The 23681-nt window shown below is 34.1% G+C and overlaps 1 protein-coding gene across 6 annotated transcripts in view; it reads right to left on the minus strand.

Annotated features, from left to right (window-relative positions):
• Nucleotides 1-23185, minus strand: part of LOC143257525 (protein slit-like) — a 305134-nt gene extending 281949 nt beyond the window's left edge. For 4 of the 6 annotated variants that reach the window (XM_076516313.1, XM_076516316.1, XM_076516314.1 and 1 more), the window contains exon 1: nt 22337-23184. In XM_076516313.1, coding sequence (XP_076372428.1) covers nt 22337-22536 — 200 coding nt within the window. In that variant the 5' untranslated portion in view covers nt 22537-23184. Of the gene's footprint in view, nt 1-22336 lie in introns of all 6 variants that reach the window. The other 2 variants (XM_076516317.1, XM_076516315.1) reach the window with 1 other exon arrangement.
• Between the last annotated feature and the right edge of the window lie 496 nt (nt 23186-23681).

Below are 23681 nucleotides of genomic sequence, written 5' to 3' on the forward strand. Positions count from 1 at the left end.
GCTGAAAATTGAAAATATTGTTAAACTGGATTAAACTTGTATCTGTGGCAAAGTTACTCTCGAGATATATAATGTGTTTTCACATCCACGCACGCACGCGCTGATAAGTCAATTTCAATTTTTTTGAAGGTCGTGTAGAAGGAACATGATACCTACTTCTGATCTGTATTCAACCGAATGTATAACAACCATCGATTTGCTGCATTGCTAGGTTTTACGAAGAACCATTGACATATGTTAATCATATACAGTAGCTTCAAAAGCTTCCGTTCATAGGAAGCCTTACATAAAGTATCGTTTACTTCGGTAACCACACTATTTCCATCTTCTAACATAATATAAGGCTTCTTATTCTATTTGTGCCATTGCTTCTGAACAATATTATATCCTCAGAGATCTTGACAAAAGCGGCATCGTTTTCCAAAAGGTTTAACGTATAGTTTGTATCGAGGAAACATAAGGGACTTGTTGTGTAGTTAGGATGGTTCTGTCCTTTATTTTTAAATACTGAAGCCGTGAAGAGGTTAATTCATAAGTTAACGGTCAATCACATACGACGAACTGCTCACGAGGCGCAGATATTCCCATACCAATAAAAATTAGAAAAATGGAGCAAAGTACGTTACAGAACTAACCAAAACAGTAGCTTTGCTCTAAAACATCAACTAGTGCAATCATTTTATTCTAAGTGAAACCACTTTGTTTTCTTAAGTGAAAAGAATAAGATTTTTCTACTTATTTTCCATGCAGAATTATACATATACATGTTTTTAAAAAATACGGTTTCATTTTTAATAATTAAAAATGTTATTTGAAGAAAAACTTCTTATTTTAATATTCTCACCAGGTCATTAAGCCTACATTGTATACAATTTTCTATGCATTTTTTTGGCGACAAGTGATAAATTAGGCACGCCCTATGAATGCTATTACCATGAAACCAATTACTATTACTATTATTTTTTGTCATTAGTTGCCTTAAAAGGCGGGTTTGACTTAAACAACTTTATCTGTGTTAAAAAAATTATGACGTTAGAAATAACTTTTTACACACAAGTTAGTTTTTATTAGTTTAGTATTTAAAATATTAATCGTCAGGCTACCGACTTTTTAATGTTTCAAATGATTCAGTGCTCATTGAAAGGAAACAGCCAAAAACATGGGATGAAAATACTCATTTTATATGTAAATAAATACGAAGACAACAACACTAATTAATGGAATTAATTACACTATTGGTGATATTTTTCTTTACATTTGAATATATTATTAGGGAAAATGCAACCTTCAACATCAGAGATTCACGTCAGAGATTTGTTTCTTTAAGCGCAGAATTGATCGATGGGCCATACGTGACATGCCCATCAGTGAGATGGAACCCACAAACTGTAGTATTATAAGCCTTCAAGCTTATCACCGAGTCGACGAGGGACAGATTCAGATATTGTTTAGTTGTTTATATACTGAACTGCTCAATGAGTTATATGCAATTTACCCACTGGAGATATCGAATCCCGAATTTTGATGAATGGCCTCGTATTTGCTGCTAAACCAATCAAAGGGACATATTAGTGCATAGATAATTTACAAAAGCCAATGAACTAAACACACAGGATATCTAAAACGTCAGTAATGACTTTATTATCAACAGTTGACTACAAAAGGTTATCATGACCATTCACCTAAATTGGTCAAACATGGCCAGATATTAATAATCAGAGTGCTCGACTCGTACTCTGAAAGTTGGGGATTTCAATTCCCGTTCTACCAAAAATGGGGGTGTTGTTATGTGTCGATCAATCCCACTATTCGTTGGTAAGAGTAGTCCAAGAGCTGGCAGTGGGTGGTGATGACTAGCTGCTTCCCTCTAGTCTTCCATTGCTAAATTAAAGACGGCTAGCACAGATAGCCCTTGTGTAGATTTGTGCGAAATTCAAAACAAACAATCATCTGAAGTATAATAGCATCATTGTTTTAGACTCATTTTTGGCGGCCTCCAAGAGGGCTGCACCTCCCACTTTGAGAAACACTGATCTAAAGTACAGTAGTTGCAATAATAAACATTCCTGAGAAGTATAATGTTAAACTTGGATTAGAATAGACAAGCCCAAACCTTGTTTGCAGTATAAGTATATATTAAAATATATTACCAGCTAAACTCTCTTTAACTGAGGTTATATAATAATGCACCAGTTTTTAATTTAAACAAGTAACTTACAACTCTACCTTCAGAAAAAAGTTGAGAAATCATTATTCACGATATGGTCTTTAAGTGATCGCATACTTATTCTAGCTTTTCGAGCAATTCCTACATATTTATATCGATTATTCATCTATACATACGTATGTATTTTAATTAATTTTTCTCTTTTAACTTAACCAACTCCTATTTCACAGTTTCCTCAAATAGTACCATTGATTTATACTAACCTATTCACACTTTCCATTGGTTGTTTGTTATCTTTACTAACCTATCAAAACACTTTCCATTGATTGTTTGTTATCTTTACTAACCTATTCAACACTTTCCATTGGTTGTTTGTTATCTTTACTAACCTATTCACACTTTCCATTGGTTGTTTTTTATCTTTACTGACTTATGCAACACTTTCCTTTGATAGTTTGTTATCTGAACTGAGAAACGGTATTAAGTTTTATAATATTTATGGAGTTTTGAGTCCTTATTAATACATCATACAGTAAGTAGCCTAAATTACTAAATAAAATTAGGTAGGTTAATAACATTAGGACATTGGACTTAATTCATTATTCTACGTTATACATTAGGCCTTTACAAAACAGACTCCCTTTTCAATTTTTACCTTTCGCGACAAAAAAGAAAAAAATTTTGTTATATATATTAAGACATTTTGCTAACAAATAAATTAACATTATTAAATCCAGGAAACTTCGCTATTTCTATACTAGTTTCAGTTTAATACGTAAACGTTTTAAGCTCGGCATGGCCAGGACGTAAGGGGCGCTTGAGTCGTAGTTTGAGGGTGAAGAGGTCGAATTTCCGTTCCACCAAACATACTCGCCCTATCAGCCGTGGGGGCGTTATAATGTAACAGTCAGTCCCACTGTTCGTTGGTAAAAGAGTAGCCCAAGAGTTGGTGGTGGGTGGTGATGACTAGCTAGCTGCCTTCCCTCTAGCCTTACACTGCTAAATTAGGGATGGCTAGCGCATATAGCCCTCGTGTAGCTTTGCGCGAAATTCAAAAATAAAACAAACGAAACGTGTTAATACTTTTCAATTCATGCGGTGTAATTAGTGCTAAATTTCTACAGGACATCTTCCGGAGCTATAATCCAGAATCTCTTTTGTATTGTTGTACATGAAGGTGGAAAGTTGCATTGCGAATTGATATTTGATTGATATATTTAAATAGATTAATTCCCCCACTCCAAACAGTAGCCTCAATAACGTTTAAATTATTAGCTTTTAAAATTCCCGCCACCAGTCAGCAGAAATTATTTTCTTTTTTAATTACACATTAGGCACCACGTATGACGCACAGCTTTTCCAAAGGATTTTTCTCTGCTGAACCATTAAACTTTAACTTCATCATACTTTAATACATGACGCCCTATTGCACCTCATATATACATGTCTAGTACAAATGGTTCAAAAAATGAAGAATAGTCTTGTAAATACACTTATTTATCAACTCTAGAATGTAATTTTATAATATAAAATACGTTTGTCTTTCAATACTTATCAATACTTACAGTTATTTATTTAGTGAATTTTCAATTGCTCAAATATTTTTAGGGGTGCATAATTTGTAATCAACTAAATACTAGAAAAACCCCTCGTATACGGTTGTGTCCCACCCTCCCCGACTTATATTGTGTAGGGGTAGTTTCTTTTCGTGTAAGCACAGTAACTGTTGTTTGATTATACCCATGAAAATCTATATAATCGATCCTATACAAATTACGTATACAATGTTGTTCAGTCTTTTAAGAAACAATCCGTCCCTCGACAAAGTGACTTTGTCTTTTCAAGTTTTTAAACATTAAAAATGCATTCAACAATGTCTACAGAATATCCAAAAAGTCTTAAAACATAAGTGCTTCAACTTATTTTACGGAATGTGTTCCGTATGCTGTCCTTGTAGTTCGAAAAAGTTTGGATTAATAGCAGGGTTAACTCGACCATCTCACACGTTGACAGCACCATAATCAGTTACGTAACTGAAATTTTAAAAAAGTGCAAGTCATCCATGGTTCCAGACTTTTTGAACACTTTATATGGATCGTTCTATTATCTAATGCAACCCTAATAATTAAAACATAAATACTGGATCACTGGTGGCCAACACCAATATAAAGTTATTTGATGGTGCAAACACCAATTCAAACTGACACGAGTGACCTCATGACTATACGAGAATTTGTAATTTTCTTTCCAAACAGCACCATGAGCGCACGTGAATTAAACGGCCATCCCTAACTTTGAATTAGACCAGATGTATTAATCATAAGAAATAATAAAGAAACGGAACATGACCAAAATTACTTCAAATGTTTCTTATTGGTACTATCAACAACATTATATATATATATATTGTTTTAAAATGTGTTATGGAATCTAAACCACATTCGAATATTCTCCTAATAAACGTTTCTATTCCTCCTTACTCAGAGTTGGAAATACGTGCAACAAATTATTTACGTTACGATCCTTACAAGTGGCACCAGATGCCATTGGTTTTAAAGTTCAAGTTGTAAATTAGAAATATATATATATATATGTATGTATACAAGACACCTAAGGTAAATATATATATATACACCTAAAGTGTAAAATGTGTCATTTCCTTTTTCATTTTCTTTCTTTCGTTTACAAGTTACATAACATTTGCACCTTTAAAGCAGTTTATATTGTTTCCATTATATAACATTTGCATCTCTAAAGTGATTTAAATTGTTTCCATTATGTCAACTTGTCGTTTTTAAAGCGATTTTATTTTCATTATATCATTTAAACATGTTTATTTCTACCCCTTCCTAAGGATTTTTACATGTTGAAGCGTTATAACAAGCGTACAATTTCTGGAAAGAATATATCTGATATACTGTATAACATATTATACTGATTTAGAAAAACATAACGAATGTCATTATTATTTGTTTATTCGTGCCACCAGTAATCTGGTGTGTAATTCGAATTGGACAGAAGTTATTTAACTTGTGTTTTTTCTTTGTGTGTGTTTATCATCCACAGGTCTTAAAGTGAGTTGAATCTAAGGAATGTACACTATTTGAAGAAAGACATTTCTACCCGTGTTCGATTATTTGTTATTTAGAGCTCTAAATGAAACAGCAGAAGTCCCCCTCTATGCGTATTGCATCTTTGGTAATACTTAGCTTGTGAGGAAATCAAAGGTGTAATAGAATTCTATGACTTTCTTTCTTTATGCTGATCACGTGCTTCATGAATTGAGGAATGTTAACTAAACCTTAGTCGGTTTCTCTCCCTTCTCTCTACCCCCGTGATTTGCAATCATCAATTTAGCAAGAAGTACCTGGAATGTCTAACTAGTTTTTCTGTCTAAGAGAGAATAGATCAGTGGAAAAGGAATTCATCATTTTCTCTGCTATTTTTCGTGGCCTTTTTTCTCAGTGTTAAATTATGTCTTTACTTATCGATTTCTATTGTGTTTGATGTGTAAGTTCTTTCGCCAACACCTCCCTCAACAGGTCTATGATAGTGAAAACTGTGAAAACCGGATGGGTCCATATTTTATTTCGTACACAGCCTTAGCGGGAGAAACCTATACCATCACGAATGTGCGAAGTGGATAATTTCTATATTTTGAGTAATGTTCATTTTAAGCCATTTGTCAACATGTGCGATTGCATTCATTTCTCTTTACTTTTAAGCTTTAAAATCTGTCTTTCTGCCTGCCTCTTTGTCTGTCCACCAATGTGAGATATAAGACTGAGTTAGACATTTATGTACTACGTCCGTTTTCTTTTTCTTTTTCAATTATTTTTGTTATTTTCGCCCGAAGAAGAGATGATGGATAAACCAACTAAGCCTGCATTTTGTACAGTTGCTGAACAGTTCCGCCATTTAACATTAAACGAATAATATGAAAATATAATTACACAGTCATAGGGTATTGTTTTAATTAATACACGTCATATTATGTTATACAAAATGGTAATCTTTATTTAGAATTAATTACTGTTGATAACCATATTTAAGTAAAGACTTATGTATCCGTTTCTCAAGTTATAACATAGATTAGAACATATTGTTTTTGTATAAAATTTTAAATCGCGCAGACAACTTGTAAATGTAAGTAAAGTGCCTCTATTTATAAGTGTCAACATGACTCTTAATATATTAACTTCTCCCTTGGAAAATTCATATGACAGTACCAACAAATCTTAATATCCCTTGACCCTTAGTTTCATTTTTCTCAACCAATTAAGAGCACAAACACTGTTTACAGCGCATTGCTAAGTCTAGCCAACCTCAGAACTCATTTAGTTGAGGTTTCGCGTTTCAAGCGGCAGGGTTATCTTCAAAAGACGGTTACTACCACGCCATGTTTAAGGTGTCGATTTGCAGTCCGAGAAGTGAGACTCACACGGTCGTGGTGGGTAGAGAAGGGATCTTAAAAAAGCTTATTTCGCCTCCCTTGTAAAGTTCTGTACGGTAGTTGTCATGTCTTGTTAGTGAAAAATAACCCATCTTGGTTTCAATCTGACAACACAACAACCAAGAAAGAACTTTGTTAAAACTGCTTCCTTATAAGACTACTCAATTTTACTTGACTTTTACATCGGTTTCAATAATCTTAACCTCAATAACAGTTTGTGTCAGTAATCTTAATCTCACAAACCGTTTGTAATCTTATTCAATGAATCGTCTGTAATCTCATGTCAGTAATCTTATTCAATAAATTGTTTGTAATCTCATGTCAGTAATCTTATTCAATGAATCGTCTGTAATCTCATGTCAGTAATCTTATTCAATAAATTGTCTGTAATCTCATGTCAGTAATCTTATTCAATAAATTGTCTGTAATCTCATGTCAGTAATCTTATTCAATAAATCGTCTGTAATCTCATGTCAGTAATCTTATTCTCAAGAAATGTTTGTAATTTTATTTCTAAGTAAATAAGATCCTTTACTTTTCAGGTTAAGCCTTTCAAGTTTCTTCTTTTATCTTAGTTTTAGTTACATTGTTTAACGTGATAAATTAATAAACCTGAATTTTATCCACACTTTTCTCCCTTCAATTTATGCTTTTAACAAACGTCAACCTTGTAAATGATTTTATCATGTTATTGTAATATTATTATTATACTTTCAAAAACGTTTCAGTTGTAGTATATGTATTCATTTCTATTTTTCAAACTTGTTTATTTTTGGATATTCGTGCAAAACTACTTAATAGCTAGTTGCACTAGCTGGAGTTATTTTTCAAGTGACACTTGTTTTGTTTTTTTTTGAAGTCCGAGCAAAGCTACACGAGAATTATCCGCGCTAGCCATCCCTAATTTAGTAAGGAAGGTAACTAGTCATCATCACCCGCCGCCAACTCTTGACTGAATAGTGAGATTGATTGTAGCATTATAACGCCCCATGGCTGAAAGGGCGAACACGTTTGGTGTGATGGGAATTCGAACTCGTGACCCTTAGATTGTAAATTGAGCGTTTTAACCACCTGGTTATGCCAGGCCTTAAGCAACAGACAAGACGGAAGACAGGACCTTCTGCCAGCTCTTGGACTACTTTTGTCCTATTGAGTAGTTGGAATTGATCATCACTCTTATAAAGCATCCAAAGTGCATAGCGCAATTTCTCTGTTTCTTTCTTTCTTCGATAACGAGACGCAAACTTTGGACCCTAAGATGCCTATTTTGGAACATTAACCACTGGGATACACTCGGTCATTTTAAAACTGAAGCAAATAATAACAAATATTAAGATTTTTAAGCCAACACTTACTGTAAATTACTCGCGAGGACAGAGCGTAAACTGGTAGTTGGCGTGCCAAAGTGTGGATCCGAGAATACAAGGCTTGGGTCCTTTCGCATTATAAAACTAACCGTAGAATTCCGCTATATTCAATTAGAGTAACCTAAGGCTTAACTCTGGTTGATGTTTTCAAACTTTTAGCACAATGTTCAGATAGGGACAATCTAACAAATAAATTATTTCTAATTTTATTTCTCAGAATATTATTCGGTTTGTACACTATCACCAATTAAATCCTTGACTGAATGAGAAGTTTTAGAGAAATTTCCAGTAAATTAAAAAGACGTCAGAAAGATAAAACACTGGTAGAGGAACGATAGCCCCACATATTTTATACAGGTGGGCGTTGACGGCATGAAAATATTTTAGAGCCGCTCCCTGTTCCCATTCACATACACACAATCTTTTTCCTTCAACTCTCATACAAAAAAAAAATAATAAAAAATGACAGCGCCAATCTTCTGATGATAATTGTTAAAGGCTCTTTAAAAACGAATAGAGAAAGATAAATAACCGTCTGCGTATATACGGTGAGAACCAGAAAATAAAACAGATTCGTTCTATTTCTTTTTTATTTCGATGTCAAGGCATTTTAACATTTGACACACCAGAGTCAAAATTGTATTTTTAATTTCATATGATCAGATACTTTCGAGCTAAATAATTCAAACAAGAAAACAATATTCAAATAGTCCTTACCTATCGAATTTTCTATAAAGAGCAGTAAAACTTCCGATTTATTTCAATTTTATCACGAAAAATTAGAATATTGAAATCGATGGGTTTTCGAAAGCAATAAAAACTCTGCGAGCCCGGGATGGCCAGGTGGTTAATGCACTCGACTCGTAATCTGAGGGTCACGGGTTCGAATCTCCGTCACACCAAACATGCTCGCCCTTTTAGCCGTGGGGGCGTTATAATGTTACAGTAAATCTCACTACTCGTTGGTGAAAAAGTAGCCCAGTTACTGATGGGGGGGGGTGATGACTAGCTGCCTTACCTCTAGTCTTACACTGCAACATTAGAGATGCCTAGCGCAGATAGCCCTCGTGTAGCTTTGCGCGAAATTCAAAACAAACATGTTTGGTGGGACGGTCATTCAAACCTGCGACTCTCAAACTACGAGTAGAGCGCCCTAACCACCTGACCATACCAGATCAAACAGATTGTGAACCAGGATCTTCATATTTATTGTCTGGGTACATTAACCACTGAGCCACGCCCGATCTTACACGTTAACTACGCTTGTATTTCTGTACATAGAAAGTATCTGGAAAGTAGGTCCTAAACATAAACGAATTACTACTGCAAAGGCACACAGTAGGTTTAGCGGTAATTGATTCAGCGGTTCCTCAGTTATAAGCTGACAAAACGTACGGGGTGACATAAGGGGGTCATATCCGAACACTGATTAAATTTGATAACAGCCTAGCGGTTCGCCAGTTATAAGCGAACACACACAAACAGACTTTATTTATCAAATAATGGAAAGATAAAGGAAAAGAAATTTTAAAGTTAATGTTATAAACTTTATTACGGTAAGAATTAAACTCGCGTTATTTACTTATTCTCCAACATCGATACGTTATTTACTTATTCTCTAACATCGACACGTTATTTACTTATTCTCTAACATCGACACATTATTTACTTATTCTCCAACATCGATACGTTATTTACTTATTCTCTAACATCGACACGTTATTTGTTAATTTATATTTTATTGATATTATTTATTTCAACTAATTTTAACAGTTAACCTACTTTACAGTTTTTTCTGAGAAACTAAAAATTCAGTTTCTCAAACGACTGAATTTCTAGGAACAACTGGTGCCGATAAGCGGACAGACCTTGGAAAACGTATACATATGAACAAGTATGAAAACATACAAAAAAATTGTATGGTTTTTCTTCGTACTTTTGTCCAGCATGACCAGGTGGTTGAGGCACTCGACTCGTAATCCGAGGGTCGCGGGTTCGAATCTCCGTCGCATCAAACATGCTCGCCCTTTCAGCCGTGGGGTCGTTATAATGTTACGATCAATTCCACTATTGGTAAAAGAGTAGAAGAGTTGGCGGTGGGTGGTGATGACCAGCTGCTTTCCCTCTAGTCTTTGCTAAATTAGAGATGGTTAGCGTAGATAGCCCTCGTGTAGTTTTGAGCGAAATTCAAAACAAACCAATCTTCGTACTTTCGAAAAAAAGCATAAAAAATTCTATTTCTGAAAATATTTTATGAACTGGCATAAAACTAATTACTAAAAATGTTCCCTACAGATAAGTATCCACCTCTTTGTTTTTTATCATTTTTATTTTTTCTAGTATGTCGAAGTGTTTCAGAACAAAATCAGCTTTCGGACTCGTTAATATAATTCTTGCTACAAAAACTAAATATTTTATTTCAAGCCACTAAGAATGGCCTGAAAAAAGCGAAATTCTCAAGTACACAAGAAATAAGTAATTTTTTTATTATTTGTAAACACAAAAAAAAATATCAGCTCTAAAGGAACTAAACTTTTGTATAATTAAATCAGAGGCATAAACTGACAGCTTCGTCTCGTCTTATAAATTTGATCAAACTAATGGACTGTTCTAAAATAAAAATAATATGCACTATTATTACGAGAAGAAAGGAGAAGGGGTGGTGTGTGAGGGGAATGTTACCTGTCGTTTTATAAGTTATGATGAAACTGTAAATATACATTTAGATTAATAGGACATCAAATCAAGGAGTTAGTAATCGATCTATGTATGTATGTATGTATGTGTGTGTGTGTGTGTACATACACACACACAACACATTTTCCGACGCTATCACCATATGAATCAAAGGCATCGACAACCAAGAAAAACAAAATATGGATTTTACACCTAACTAAAATGTCTATCGTCAATTCCAATTAAAATCATAAGATTTATCCTACCCTGCGTTTTAAGAGCGATTATATGGTCTCTGACCTCCAAGTGTTCAAGTTTAATTTAAAGAAACATAATGCTGTTTCCACCACCGACAAGATTGCTATTTGATACAGACATAAAATGATCTACGCCTAAGTTTTCAATCTTTCTCTCAAACCTTTTATCAAGTTGGCAAAAACACCACTCATTTTAGTTGGTACGACAACAACAAACCTAAGACTAGGATTGGAAAGCTTCCTAGTGTGATTTCAAGCAGCATTATGTGTGTCCCTCTAACGTTTAAAGAAAAACTTTCGAAAATAGTTATTAATTTAAATTTAATCTACAAATTCATATTTTATTTAAGCGGTTTTTAAAATTTACTCAAGCATTGCAACGTTTATTCATCTTTTCGTGCCATCATATATAGCGGACAGTGATTTCAAGCTAAGCCTATAATCCCTAATGATTAATTATCTTACATGTGTTGTGTACTCAGTTACTCGACTATAAAACTTAATATTTCCTCGTGTCATCCAATGTTTGCTTACTTATTCAATCTTTTATCCGTTAAAGATAATCCATTTACTTAGTGCATACAGCCAAAGAGTACAAGCAAATCGTCATTTGTCAGGCGTTGTCAAATTTTGATTGTTGTGGAATGAATTTGGTTATAATACTTATATTGCAAAAAAATTATAATTAGTGACGATTCTTAATGAAGAACCATACAAAAGGTTAATGTAATGTACTGAAAGTGATATTCATCGTGTTTGTTCTATCACGCCTTCATATCACATCTAGAATTTTCAATTTATAAACTTAAAAAACAAGCCATTAATCACAGAGAACAGGTGTAAAGTCAAATTAATTTAAAGATGTGGACATATGTCACTAGATGGCACTTGTACAAAGGTAACATCTGTAATTTCCAATTTATAGACTTAAAAAAACCACATTAATCAGAGAGATCAGACACAAAGTCACATTAATTTAAAGACCTCTTTGTAGAAATATATCACTAAATGGCACTTTAACAAACGTATAAAATATAAAATGAAATTTTCGAAAAGCATAGTAACAACCCCGTTTTATTAAACATAATGATTCTTCATTAATCGTTTATGCTAGTGTTTGAATATAACGGTAAATTCAAAACTGTATCTATGTAAAATGACTGACATATTTCACCCGTGTCACTGAAATAGCTTCAAGTTTCACAATTTCCTATTTTTTAAATCCAGAATTAAAAAAGAGAAAAATAAAAAAAACTTAACTGTTTATTAACCAAGTAATTTTTGTAAACGAAGTATCTAAATGTTATTTGTAAATCCGATAAAATTTTAAACATAACTAATTACATAAATAAGCAGACGAACTATTTAAACCTATACTGTTTTAATTGTTTCGTGGTTCGCTCTTGTAGTCGGATGGTTCCCAGTTCGAGACTAGCTCGCGTTTTGCTATTGTGACAATTTACTCAATTTGAATCCACGTCATATCAAACATGATCGCCCTTTCAGCCGTGGGGCGTTATAATTTAACGGTCAATCCCACTAATCGTTCGTAAAAGAGTAGCCCAAGAGTTGGCAGTAGGTGATGATGACTAGCTGCCTTCCCTCTTGCCTTACACTGCTAAATTAATGATCGCTGGCACATATAGCCCTCGTGTAGTTTTGCGCAAATTCAAAAACAAACCAACCATTTGTTTCAGTCTACCCAACAATGCCTCCAGTGGCATAGCAGTATATCTGCGGACTTACAACGCTACAAACCGTCTGGATACCAGTGGTGAGAAGAGCACAGACAGTCCATTGTACAGCTTTATGCTTGATTCCAAACAACAACAAACAAACAAACTACCAATCTGAATGATGAGGACCAGCTGTTAACTGTGAGTTAACCTACGATAGACTAGCATCCCATACAGAGAAACTGTGTCACCATTATCATCCGTTTGTACCAATTAGGCCGAAGTTCAAGACTGGATTCTATGTACTTTCTCAGTACGGGAGGATTTTAACTTCTATTGTAAATATATAACCTTTTAATATGAAATATTATATTGTTTTAATACCTACTATTTCTTTAGCGTAAGGCTACCTAATGTGCTCTATGTGATGTGTTCACCGCAAAGAAGCGAACCGCGGGTTTTGACACTGCAACTCCAAAAACTTGTCGCTCATCCACCGCTGAACTCATGTTTAAATATGAACTATTATAACCTACGTTGTTTAAATCTGAACTATTCTAGGCTCTAGTTTAATTCTACGTTTTAATACGCACTAACATAAGCTCTAATTTTATTTATTGTACGATTTTAATGTTTTAGTACAAATTAATATCTACTCTAGATTTATTTATCGTACGATTTTAACATCTCAATCAGCTCGATGAATTACATCGTACTTTATGGACTTTTATTAACGTAACGGAGTACCATCAGGTACTACAATGATGGCACGTGCGTACAATTAAACACATTATTCTGTTTCCGGCAGGCCACTAAAATACTTTAATGTCATAAAAAACATTCATCTTTTCATCTACCGCTTGGACTATCCTCCTATACTGACTTTTCCTAAATATGCAAAGTACTTGATACCAAAAATAAAATTATAAATATTGAGTAATAGCGCGGTTAGAGTCGTTCGTGCTTTTGTTTAAAATAAAACCGACTACTGCAATTAAACTATAATATAGTCAATTAGGGTTAGCTATATTCGACTTTATAAACATGTTCGTACTATATTCAGTATACCAAACACTCTACAGAACTATACTGTTTAACTCTGTAACTATACCAAACCCTACACACGGAAAGTCTGAGGATACCACCCTCAGGAGATCTTGGGGAATGAGCCTCCTGAACGCACAGCGATTATAGTTATTTCATAAATTTTTTTTAGCTCTGTAATTGTTGTAAAAAGTTCATTTTGGAAACAAAATTCATGAAGGAAGGTGCTTTGAGATATATGATGTATGATATATTTGTGCAACCTTACTTTATTCGTAAGGCCTAATCCACACGTCTCTCCCTAAAAAAAAAAAAAAAAAAAAAAATGTGACCCTTACTCCGTGTGATTTATTATTTGTGGTTAACGTGAAGGAAAACAGCAACTCCCTTAAACTGAAGGAAGTTTTTTATTTTACCTCACATTAACCATAAGTAATATTAAGCTTGTTAATCATTCATTTTTCTTGCAAACACACTAAAAGAGCGAATAAATTGTACAGCAACAACTTTAGTTTGTTGTCTACACTGAAAGACATTTATCATGAACCATAATAGTGGTTTATAATAAGAATTACACAAAACCATCATAAAACGTTATGGTAAAAAGCACCTTAAACACTAGAGATTTAGTTTAAGCAACACTTTAAAACCTTTGTTATTACCTGCTAAGGCTATACGCAAAACGCATAAAAAAGCACGCATGTTAAACTTACAAGGAAGTGAAAATCAGCTCAAAATCGTTAGTTTATAATTCTCCTTCTGATTATTATTCTCTTACCAGCTTACAACAAAAACAATTTGGTATATTGCGCCTGAACCGCTTACATAATGCTAAATAAGGAACTGCAATGGTCGTACGAGTATTAAAAAGTCGATTTGTCTTTTCTATATTTTACACAGGCTAGCAAACAACATAATTCGAGTGTAAACATTACCCTTTGAAGTTAGTTTTCTCACAAATATCTGGTGTTCCTCTAAAGAGCCTAAATACAGGTTAATACACCAATTACCAGCCAATGGCAGATGATATTAGATTACTATAATATGTAAATATACTGAATGCTTTGTGCACTGTACAATCGATGTCTTTAGGGATCTAATACTTATATCTCGTATAAAGTGAAGGAGTAAAAAAAATCAACACACATAATGCTAAATTCTATTACATGCATTCATGGAATAATCCCTTTAAAATAGACGATTATGCATCTAAAACGTTGTTTTAGACGTATATGTTTTATCAGAAAAGGTTGCTTTTTCTATTGGTACATTTTTATACATGGTAGGTGAGAATTGTGTCTTACTCTAAGCATGTACTTGCTCATTGTTATACATTATATATAACGGAGAGGATTTAGTTACATAGAAACTATAAATAGTCACAATATTCTCAAACGAATTTCCAATTGCAGCTTAACATTTTACATCTAGAACTAATGCAAACAAATAGTCACTAGCTGCAGTAAATCATCATGAACAGTATCAACTAGCTCCTAGCATTGCTTATTATAATTAAAATGTATAAAGTTAACTACCATATCAGGTTATTTACCCTCTGCCCATAGTTGGGCAAGAAAAAGCCAGCGAACAATATAAAGAATTGGAAATTTAAAAAAAATGTAAATACAAATCGTAGAAAGTAAACAAACCAGGCTGTAGATACTGTAAACGTTATTTACTTAAACTACAAATCCCTATTTTGATTCCACGAAATGTAATTCTAGGTAACCGCTTGGAGACAAAATAGGGGTTTGTAGTTTGATAAAATAAAATCTACAGTATCTTCAGGCTTGTTTCTTTATTTTTTACGATCCCTAATTGCAGGTTTTTAAATTCCCAATTTTATATTTATCTTGTAATATTTACTGTTTATAGAAGGACTAATTAGGTTAGTAACATAGCGCAATTATGACATGAACGAAAGAGGCACAAAGTTTTCATGACAGTTACTGAATCTCCTCTGATGTGTTTGTTACTCTCTTTCTGTCATTGATTAGTTCAAACTGCAACGAAAAAAAATACTATTACAAACTGATGACTACGTGTAACGTGCACTTCACGCGACTTACGAATCAATCTCGCGTTCAGCTACATTGGAGACACGATTTTCTGCATTGAAACTTAAAAGCAGCATGCCAGGTCCAGATTTGGCGGGAGGTAGCGTTTCCCAAAGTGTTCTCAGCTGCATTACTTGAGATATCACCTTTCCCCGCAAGAGGCCGCCTACTAATGGATGGGTGGAAAAAATTGGAAAGACTGTAAATAAAAGTTTTAAAATCGAAAATAAGATCTCATTTTTTAAAAAAGAATATCGCGGTTGATATCTTTTGTGGGAAAATAATCAGATAAGATTTTCCTTGTATTTTTATTTAAGGCTAAAACCTGTTCAGACATTGCTGAGTACTTGAAGTTTGAAAACAGAGCAATGTGGGTCGATGAGGTTGGAGATAAAAATGGTATAATTCTTTTTCCTTCTACAACTAACAAGGTACTGAAAAAAAAAAGATGAAACCACGTTTCTGTTGAAGAAGGTTTAGTTGTAGGGATGAGGGCAGGTCGTGACTCTACGAGGGCTGTGAAAAAAAAGTATGTAATAAAATGTGATCGAACAAGAAGGCTTAGACAACCAGGGTAAACGTGATAATATTTTCGTTAATCACTGAAAACCATGTTTCTTTAACTTGCTACAAAAACTAGTCTTAAAACATTTAATTTAGCAAATACTAAATGTGCATGTGGAAATGACAATAAATGTTTCATTATCAACAGAACATCGTTAGTGTAGCACTTAATATATAAATAAAATATAAGGCAACGTTGTGAAACATTTTTTTTACATTTGTTATAGTGGTTACGATTGGGAGTTTCAGTCCCCCAGTGGGACAACAGTGAGTCTTCGAATTTATAATGATAAAAATAAGGCGTTTGATACACTTCGGTGTACACAGCATTCATTCTGATGTGATTTTACTATAATAAAACATAAGCATACACAGATTTGGCTGTTTGGTTTAATTAACAATCATTAACATTTTAACGTTGGTTTTAATGATAAAAATAAAATGATACATAAAAAAGTATCGAATTATTTTTGCGAAATAAATAGATGACATTAGAAAATGTAAAATAAAATAATACATATCTTAAAGTTTCAAATATTTCGTTGAAATATGAACTTAATGAGCTACAAACCTTTCAATATTACTTAAAATATTCGTCAAAAATGTCTTAACTCAGTAATTAATATAAACAATAAACTCGTGAAATATAAAACATAGCTAAGCCTAACTCGAGATATGTTAACTTTAACAAAATGGTTTAGGTAAAACTTTCAACTTCTTTCGTGATTATTTTTATAATAAAGTTGTACGCCTTTCTAGTATACTAGATTATCACTTATATATTTCTAACTCATGTATACAACAGATAAATGTTAGGATCTAACCCTATCATCAGTGTGAAAGCTTTTCTCTGCGAAAGAAAGAAGAAAAAATCAACGCGCCACAAGTAAAGCGAATTTATCTACCGAGGCCACTAATTATTCAAAACCAAGTACCACCAATTACATGTCATGCTATAACTACTGGTGTTCATATTACTAAGGTACTCATTCAAGTTATTTATGAAAGCGAACAAGAGAAATTCACGAGATGTAATCGTTTCTTTTTGTGTTTTACACAAGGAAAATTACCGTTACATTTACTAAACTACATTTAAATTAAGTCATCGTAATAAGTAAAATATCTCAGCAGCCCCTGGTAGCAATAAAAAAAAAGATAAACCGAACAGAAAAATCGTGAACAGACTTCATTTAGAAATTATTTATCATGGATGTCATTTACCTGAAACCTTGAGATAAATGACATTTCAGTCTCTGTACGAAGCCTAAAAGTTAAACCCAAAGACGATTCTAAGAGATAGAAATATTGTCTACCTTAGTATATGTTGATATTTATTGAAGTAGTATCACATACGACAATAATACTGAGTTAGCAATGACAATTTAAAACAAAATAATCTAGCAGTTTATATATGCTAAAAGAACTGAAGTAGATATCCATCTCTTTCATAAACACCGACTAGACTGTCATCCAATTATTTTAAAGACAAGTGTCATCGCAATTGTGAGATCGCTAAACATCAACTTTATTTCCAAAATAAGTTGCGTTAATTTTCTGTGTCAAGAAAAGCCAAATTGTCCAGCTGTTAATAATTAATAACTTTTGATAAAGCGTGCAACATCAAAATGTTAGCTCTGTTTAATTATTTGTAGTCATAAATATATTTAAGATATTGTCAGAAAAACTTCATTGCTTTATCTAATGTTTCTTCACCCAGCTAAACAATTACCTGTAATGATATGTTGATTTAAATTAGAAATTATTTTAAAACTTTTCTCTTGATGAAAAAAAGCAGGAAAAAGAACACTTTATCGTAGTTGTTTGGCACTTATGTGATTTATACATATATAAGTTATAACGTAACACTACTTTTCCGTACAAAATAATCTTTTCCTACAGAAAAACCTTACAAACACGCACAAAGAAATAATATTTACTGCAACGCTGATATCATACGAACTGCCGTAAAAGCAAATGATTTTTATAATGTTTTTCGTTGTACTTAATTTATATGTGTTTTACTTCTTGATAACTGGTTCAAGTAAGTTCATACGATAAAATACAGTTCGCTGACAATACTGTTATTATATTAACATCTTTATAAGTTGGCGAACGTAACAAATGTTTATTTGTTTGTTTTAGAGCACAGCTACATTGGGCTATTTGCTGTGTTCATCGGGATTTACAACGTCATTAAACTTACTACATCAGGGGACACAAATGTAAAAAAATGACTAAAATTATGGCTTGTATTCATAAGACAACTGGTATGGATATTAAAACTTGAATTAAAATAAAGTACAGAATGACTTTATAATAAATAATGTTCCCATCACTATTATGTTTGTTGTGCCACAGCCGGACTGATTAGCTTTGTATTGAGCGAAACACGTCGTCAGCAATGGATATGACGGACGTAAAGTGGTTGGAATACTTTTATATACTTTTTTAAAAGTCCCAAGATACAAAATTAGGAATGTAGTGTTATATAAGTCAAGTTTTCAACAGATGAAAAAAAAGTCTATCTTTCGAAAGCTCTCTGATTATAGGTTTACTTAATTTTTCTTTCATTGATTTTTTGAGCCTACTTATTTTTCTAACATCATAATTATTATATCTCTGTTGCTTTGCACTTACGAATTCTTCAAACAAGCTTGTATATCTTGTTGTTTTTTAAGTAAAAAAAAACATTACCCTATAAAAGTCCCATTATACATATTTTATACGAAGTATTCTAAGGTCTGCAAAAAGTGAATCGTCAAAGTTAATCGGGTTTTAGTAGCGTAGGCCTACATCAGGTGAAGTACCACAGTTAGCCATACTGTTTCTGCCTAAATTTCATCATCAAGTGAAGTGTCATACTCAACTTTACTGAGGTTACAGGCTTTGCCTACACTAGAAACATCATAGGCAGTTGATATCTGATGAAACTTAAAATTCTGAACAAAGTGAGTAAAGTCTCCATGTCTGCTAGCATAAAAGTATTTGAATGAATGTTCTTATTTTTATGCAAAAGTGTTCTACAGGCTTCATATTTCTCTGTTTTGATATAGCAATTAGCAAATATATACCGAATTATACACATGTTTATTACATAAATTTTTATTCTCTGAAGTATATTATTTACAGATAGGAAAATAACCTAAAATACATCATCAGTATTGCGTGTATAACAAAAACGTACACGCGTCAATGCAACAGATCTACTTGAATCACATCAAACAGCCTACTTAAATTACGAGTCCCGATTAGGGTTAACAAATAGTATCTTAAGCCTCATTTTCGTTATAAACAAGACCTCTACATAAACAAGTATTACTACTTGAACCTAAAAACAATTTTTATATATAAATCTTTGGAACTTTCACCTCAAGCACTGCCTGTTACTTTTTTTTTTTAATTTCTTCTGAATAAGTTGAAGTAAAATATTTTCCGAAACCGTAGAAGCTTCTGTAGATTCACGAAGAAAACCTGATATTACAGTTTATATTTTCGTTCAGTTTGTTTAAAGTTTCCTACGATAACTGGGAAGTACTTCATTTGATTTATCTAACACGTGCTTACAGATGGACTTTTAAACCATATTTGGGATGGAGGGTGGTTTCAAATAAGTTTTATTATTGTAACTCTTTTGTTTGTTTGTTTTTGTTGATTTTGTTTACTAAAGAAGCAAATTTAAATGGGCCTAAAGGAGGTGTAAAGGGAAAAGTCCTAGCTCCTACGATCTTTTGTTTTTTAAACGTCCAACTCAGTCTCAATCTAATAAAAATAAAAATTTCATTTATTTAGTAAGGGGAGTAGATTGTTTCAGAATTTTATGCAAAGCTAATATTTACGCATGGCCATTCCAGTTTTGAACTAATAGGTTGATAAAGGGTGAGCAGCTAGCTAGTCAACATAAACCAATGCCGACTCCTGGGTTAATCCTTTCTTAACAAATAGTGAAAAGAGACTGTCATTTTACATTACCACAACCCCAAGGTGCAAAATTCGTTTTACTTGTGTGTGTGTGTGTGTGTTTTTTTCTTGTAAACAGGACACAAACCGTAATTGTTAGATTATACAGTTCGTCCTCTATAACCAATAGGTCTAGCAGATTTTGTTTTTACAATGATGAAATTTCGAAGATATAAATCGAAGACAAAATAAGTGTATGTAAGTATTAAATGAAATAAAGACTCTTTATATTGCAGTTTGTGTACAAAAAAGAAAGAAGTAAAAATTATAGAGCTTGTTACATTTGTACCAGAACAATAAGAGATCAAATTAAATATCTACATACATTATTTTCCATCTCTTTTCTGCATATCTGTCGAAACCTTTTTTCAGAACGGTTTCCTGATTGTTAGGCCTACTTTAATGTCTCGAACACTAACACGATACGACAGTCCTTAATGACAATGTACTTATACAAGTTCAAACCTTATCTTATCAAGGTAATGAATTATACAAATGATTTTCTTGATTGACGTTAAATTTGTTTTAAATTTCGCACGAAGCCTCACCAGGGCTATTTACGCTAGCCGTCCCTAATTTAACAGTATAAGACTAGAGGGAAGACAGCAAGTCATCACCACCCACCGCCAACTCTTGAGCTACTCTTTTACCAAGGAGTAGTGGGATTGACTATCACGTTATAATGCCCCCACGGCTAAAAGGGACGAGCATGTTTGGTGTGAAGGGGATTCAAACCCGTCACTCTCGGATTACGAGTCGCGTGCTCTAACCACCTAGCCATGCCGGGTCAAGAGAGTAAGAATTATATAACTTTATGAGGAAGCAAATATCCAAAATTATGTCGACAACATGTCCCGATCTTATGTATTTATCAATGAATAAAAAGGACGTGCTTCGTCATACATCTTGAAATTTTAAAAGTAATAATCACAGAAGACTTGTTTAATTTTCGGGGAACGGTAAGGTTAGATTTCAAAACACATTTTCGTATAGGAATACTTATGAAAAACAATAAATCCTTAAAATTAACGTTCGAAGACCCACAAATTGTTTTCCTAAGGAAACTCTTATTCCAATAATATTACAGAGCTATTCTTAATGTTAAAATAATAATAATAAAATAAAAAGATTTAAAATAGATAATTTTTAGTGTTAAAAACAAGTTACTCCAAGAATAGTTCTTTATGTAGAAAGCCGCGCCGAAAAAACTCAACAAGATTTGCAAGGGTTCGAATATCTAGTGGTTGAAACATTAGAATATATTTGATGCTTCCTGTTAAGCACAAAACTACACAGTGGGTTTTTTGTGTTGTGCCCACCAAAGGTATCGAAATCTGTTTTTTAGAATTATATGCCTTCAAACGTAACGTTGATCCGCTGGAAGTGGGGGAAGGCAACATTAAAGTAATAATTTCAATAAGCTCAACACGATCTCGTGTCATCCGCCGTACGGATACGTATTACCTGCTTATTTCAAGTCTGGGATCTATCTAATCAGACAAAGGTCCTCAAGTTAATGATCGCTAATAGGAGTAAAAAGCACTTGGTGGTGGGTCTCTTTCTACTTGACCCATCAGGAAGTGTCTCGGTGTGCTTAGCTGATAGTTTCGTTAGAGCTGATGCACGTTATGTATATCGGTCGCTACTCAACGTTGCGTTCTGTGTGAGATCACTACGTGTGATGTTTTAACATCTGAATAAAAGAAACCTCTGTTGTCTCTCGAGGCATTTTCTTCGAACGCTTTCAATAAAATTCTAAGTCAGTGAATGAAACGTGTAAGAAGTTTCGATAAAGTTTTTTTGTATTCTTTTAAACCAGGTATTGCGTCTGTCAAAATAAATCGTAAGGAGAATAAAAAAGCTGTGTGTATTTGTTAGGAGATCGTTGGGGTGCTAATGGGGAGAGAAACAAGGACTTGGACTTTCAGGTTTTGAAACAGGTAAGAAGTATGTTCTGTTCTTTATTCAAACGCAGAATTCTACTTCTATAAGATGTGGGGAGCCAAATTCGTTGAGATATATGCCCCAAAGGCTTTGCATTTTATCAATACGATTTAACCTTGATGAAGCAACCCTGGGTTTAAGGTGATTAGCTCTATTGTTAGTTTGTGTACTTACATTCGTTTGACCTCGGGTGGCAAGTTTCTTGGCACAAACTGTAATCCACGGTTGCTGCAGTCTATTGTCCTGCCTCGGCACTCACACTCCACGGGGCACTGTGACAGCCGTTTGGCTCGGCCGGGCGCGAGGCACTGGAAGAGAACCAGCAACAGGGCCACGTGCAGCACAGCCAGCGGAAGCAACAGCCGACGGGCCATGATGTACAGAGGACAACACGGCACTACGTCGGCATAGGCTGCCGTCCAGACGCTCCGCTGAAGACGGCGTATGTGGCCGAATGTCCGTTCGATTTTCAGCCTTGGGGCCGAGTGAAGTGTCTCTGGGCCCTCTTCTTCCGTGGTCAACGTAGCGGTAACAATCTCGTTCAACTTAACGGGAACAAAAAAGACACTTTAGGCTAAAAATAACCTTGACAATGGCATTAGATGAATCGTTGTTTGTGTTTTTATACCACGTTAAAATTTCTCCAGCGTATCGTGACTGTCTTACACGCGTTTCTCAGGCCTCTAGTGACCAGTACTATTTGCTACTACTATCCGTCACCGGAATCTATACTCTCATTCCAGAAGAATCAAATGGACTGACCGGTTTGTAAGCTTGCACACTGGTCTGACGAAATACGAGCAAGGTAAGTTAACTTTGAAAAGGTTGTGTTATAAAACAAGATAACTTGCTTGTCGGTGGTATAGCTATCTATAACATACACTATCACTTCCTACTTCCAGAATAGCACTAGTCTTACACACCGCCGTACTTGTCAGCGCTAGGAACTCTACTGTGTGGTGGGCATACTCGCACACACAGACCAAGGGACCGCCTCGAGAGCCCAAGAGGTTCTGCAGTTCTGCTTTGAACAGAGGGGAAACAAGGCGCATGAGCAAACCTCCTAAACGAGAGCGCGCTGGGGCGGGTCCTTCACTAATTCGGGCTTAACCCAGAGAGAATTCCTTTTAGCACCCCTCCCCACTTTGTACAGGAGTTAATCCGTTCAGCAGCCCGAACGTCAGGATCCATTCTGAAATTCCATTTCTTCCGAGACAGCTATCCAAACAGAGGAGTAAACTCAATAAAACTTAAGTTTGTCTATGCAATTCATCGAGCAGCCAGTGTGTTTTGTGGATACTATTCTTGTTTGCTCTGTATGATACATCGACGAGTTTAATCACTGACTCACCTACTAGCGGTGTTTCGTACTTTGTATAATCATCCAAATAAAAGTGAAAAAAAACAACAACAAAGAATCTTTCAAGACACGAGGAACTTTAAAAGTTTGCTTTAATCGTGATAAGAAGCAATTTTTAGTTTCGTCTGTAGAGATTTAAGAGTGCTCGCTTTCAGAACC

Source organism: Tachypleus tridentatus, chromosome 7, assembly GCF_004210375.1.
Source record: "Tachypleus tridentatus isolate NWPU-2018 chromosome 7, ASM421037v1, whole genome shotgun sequence".
NCBI lineage: Eukaryota > Metazoa > Arthropoda > Merostomata > Xiphosura > Limulidae > Tachypleus > Tachypleus tridentatus.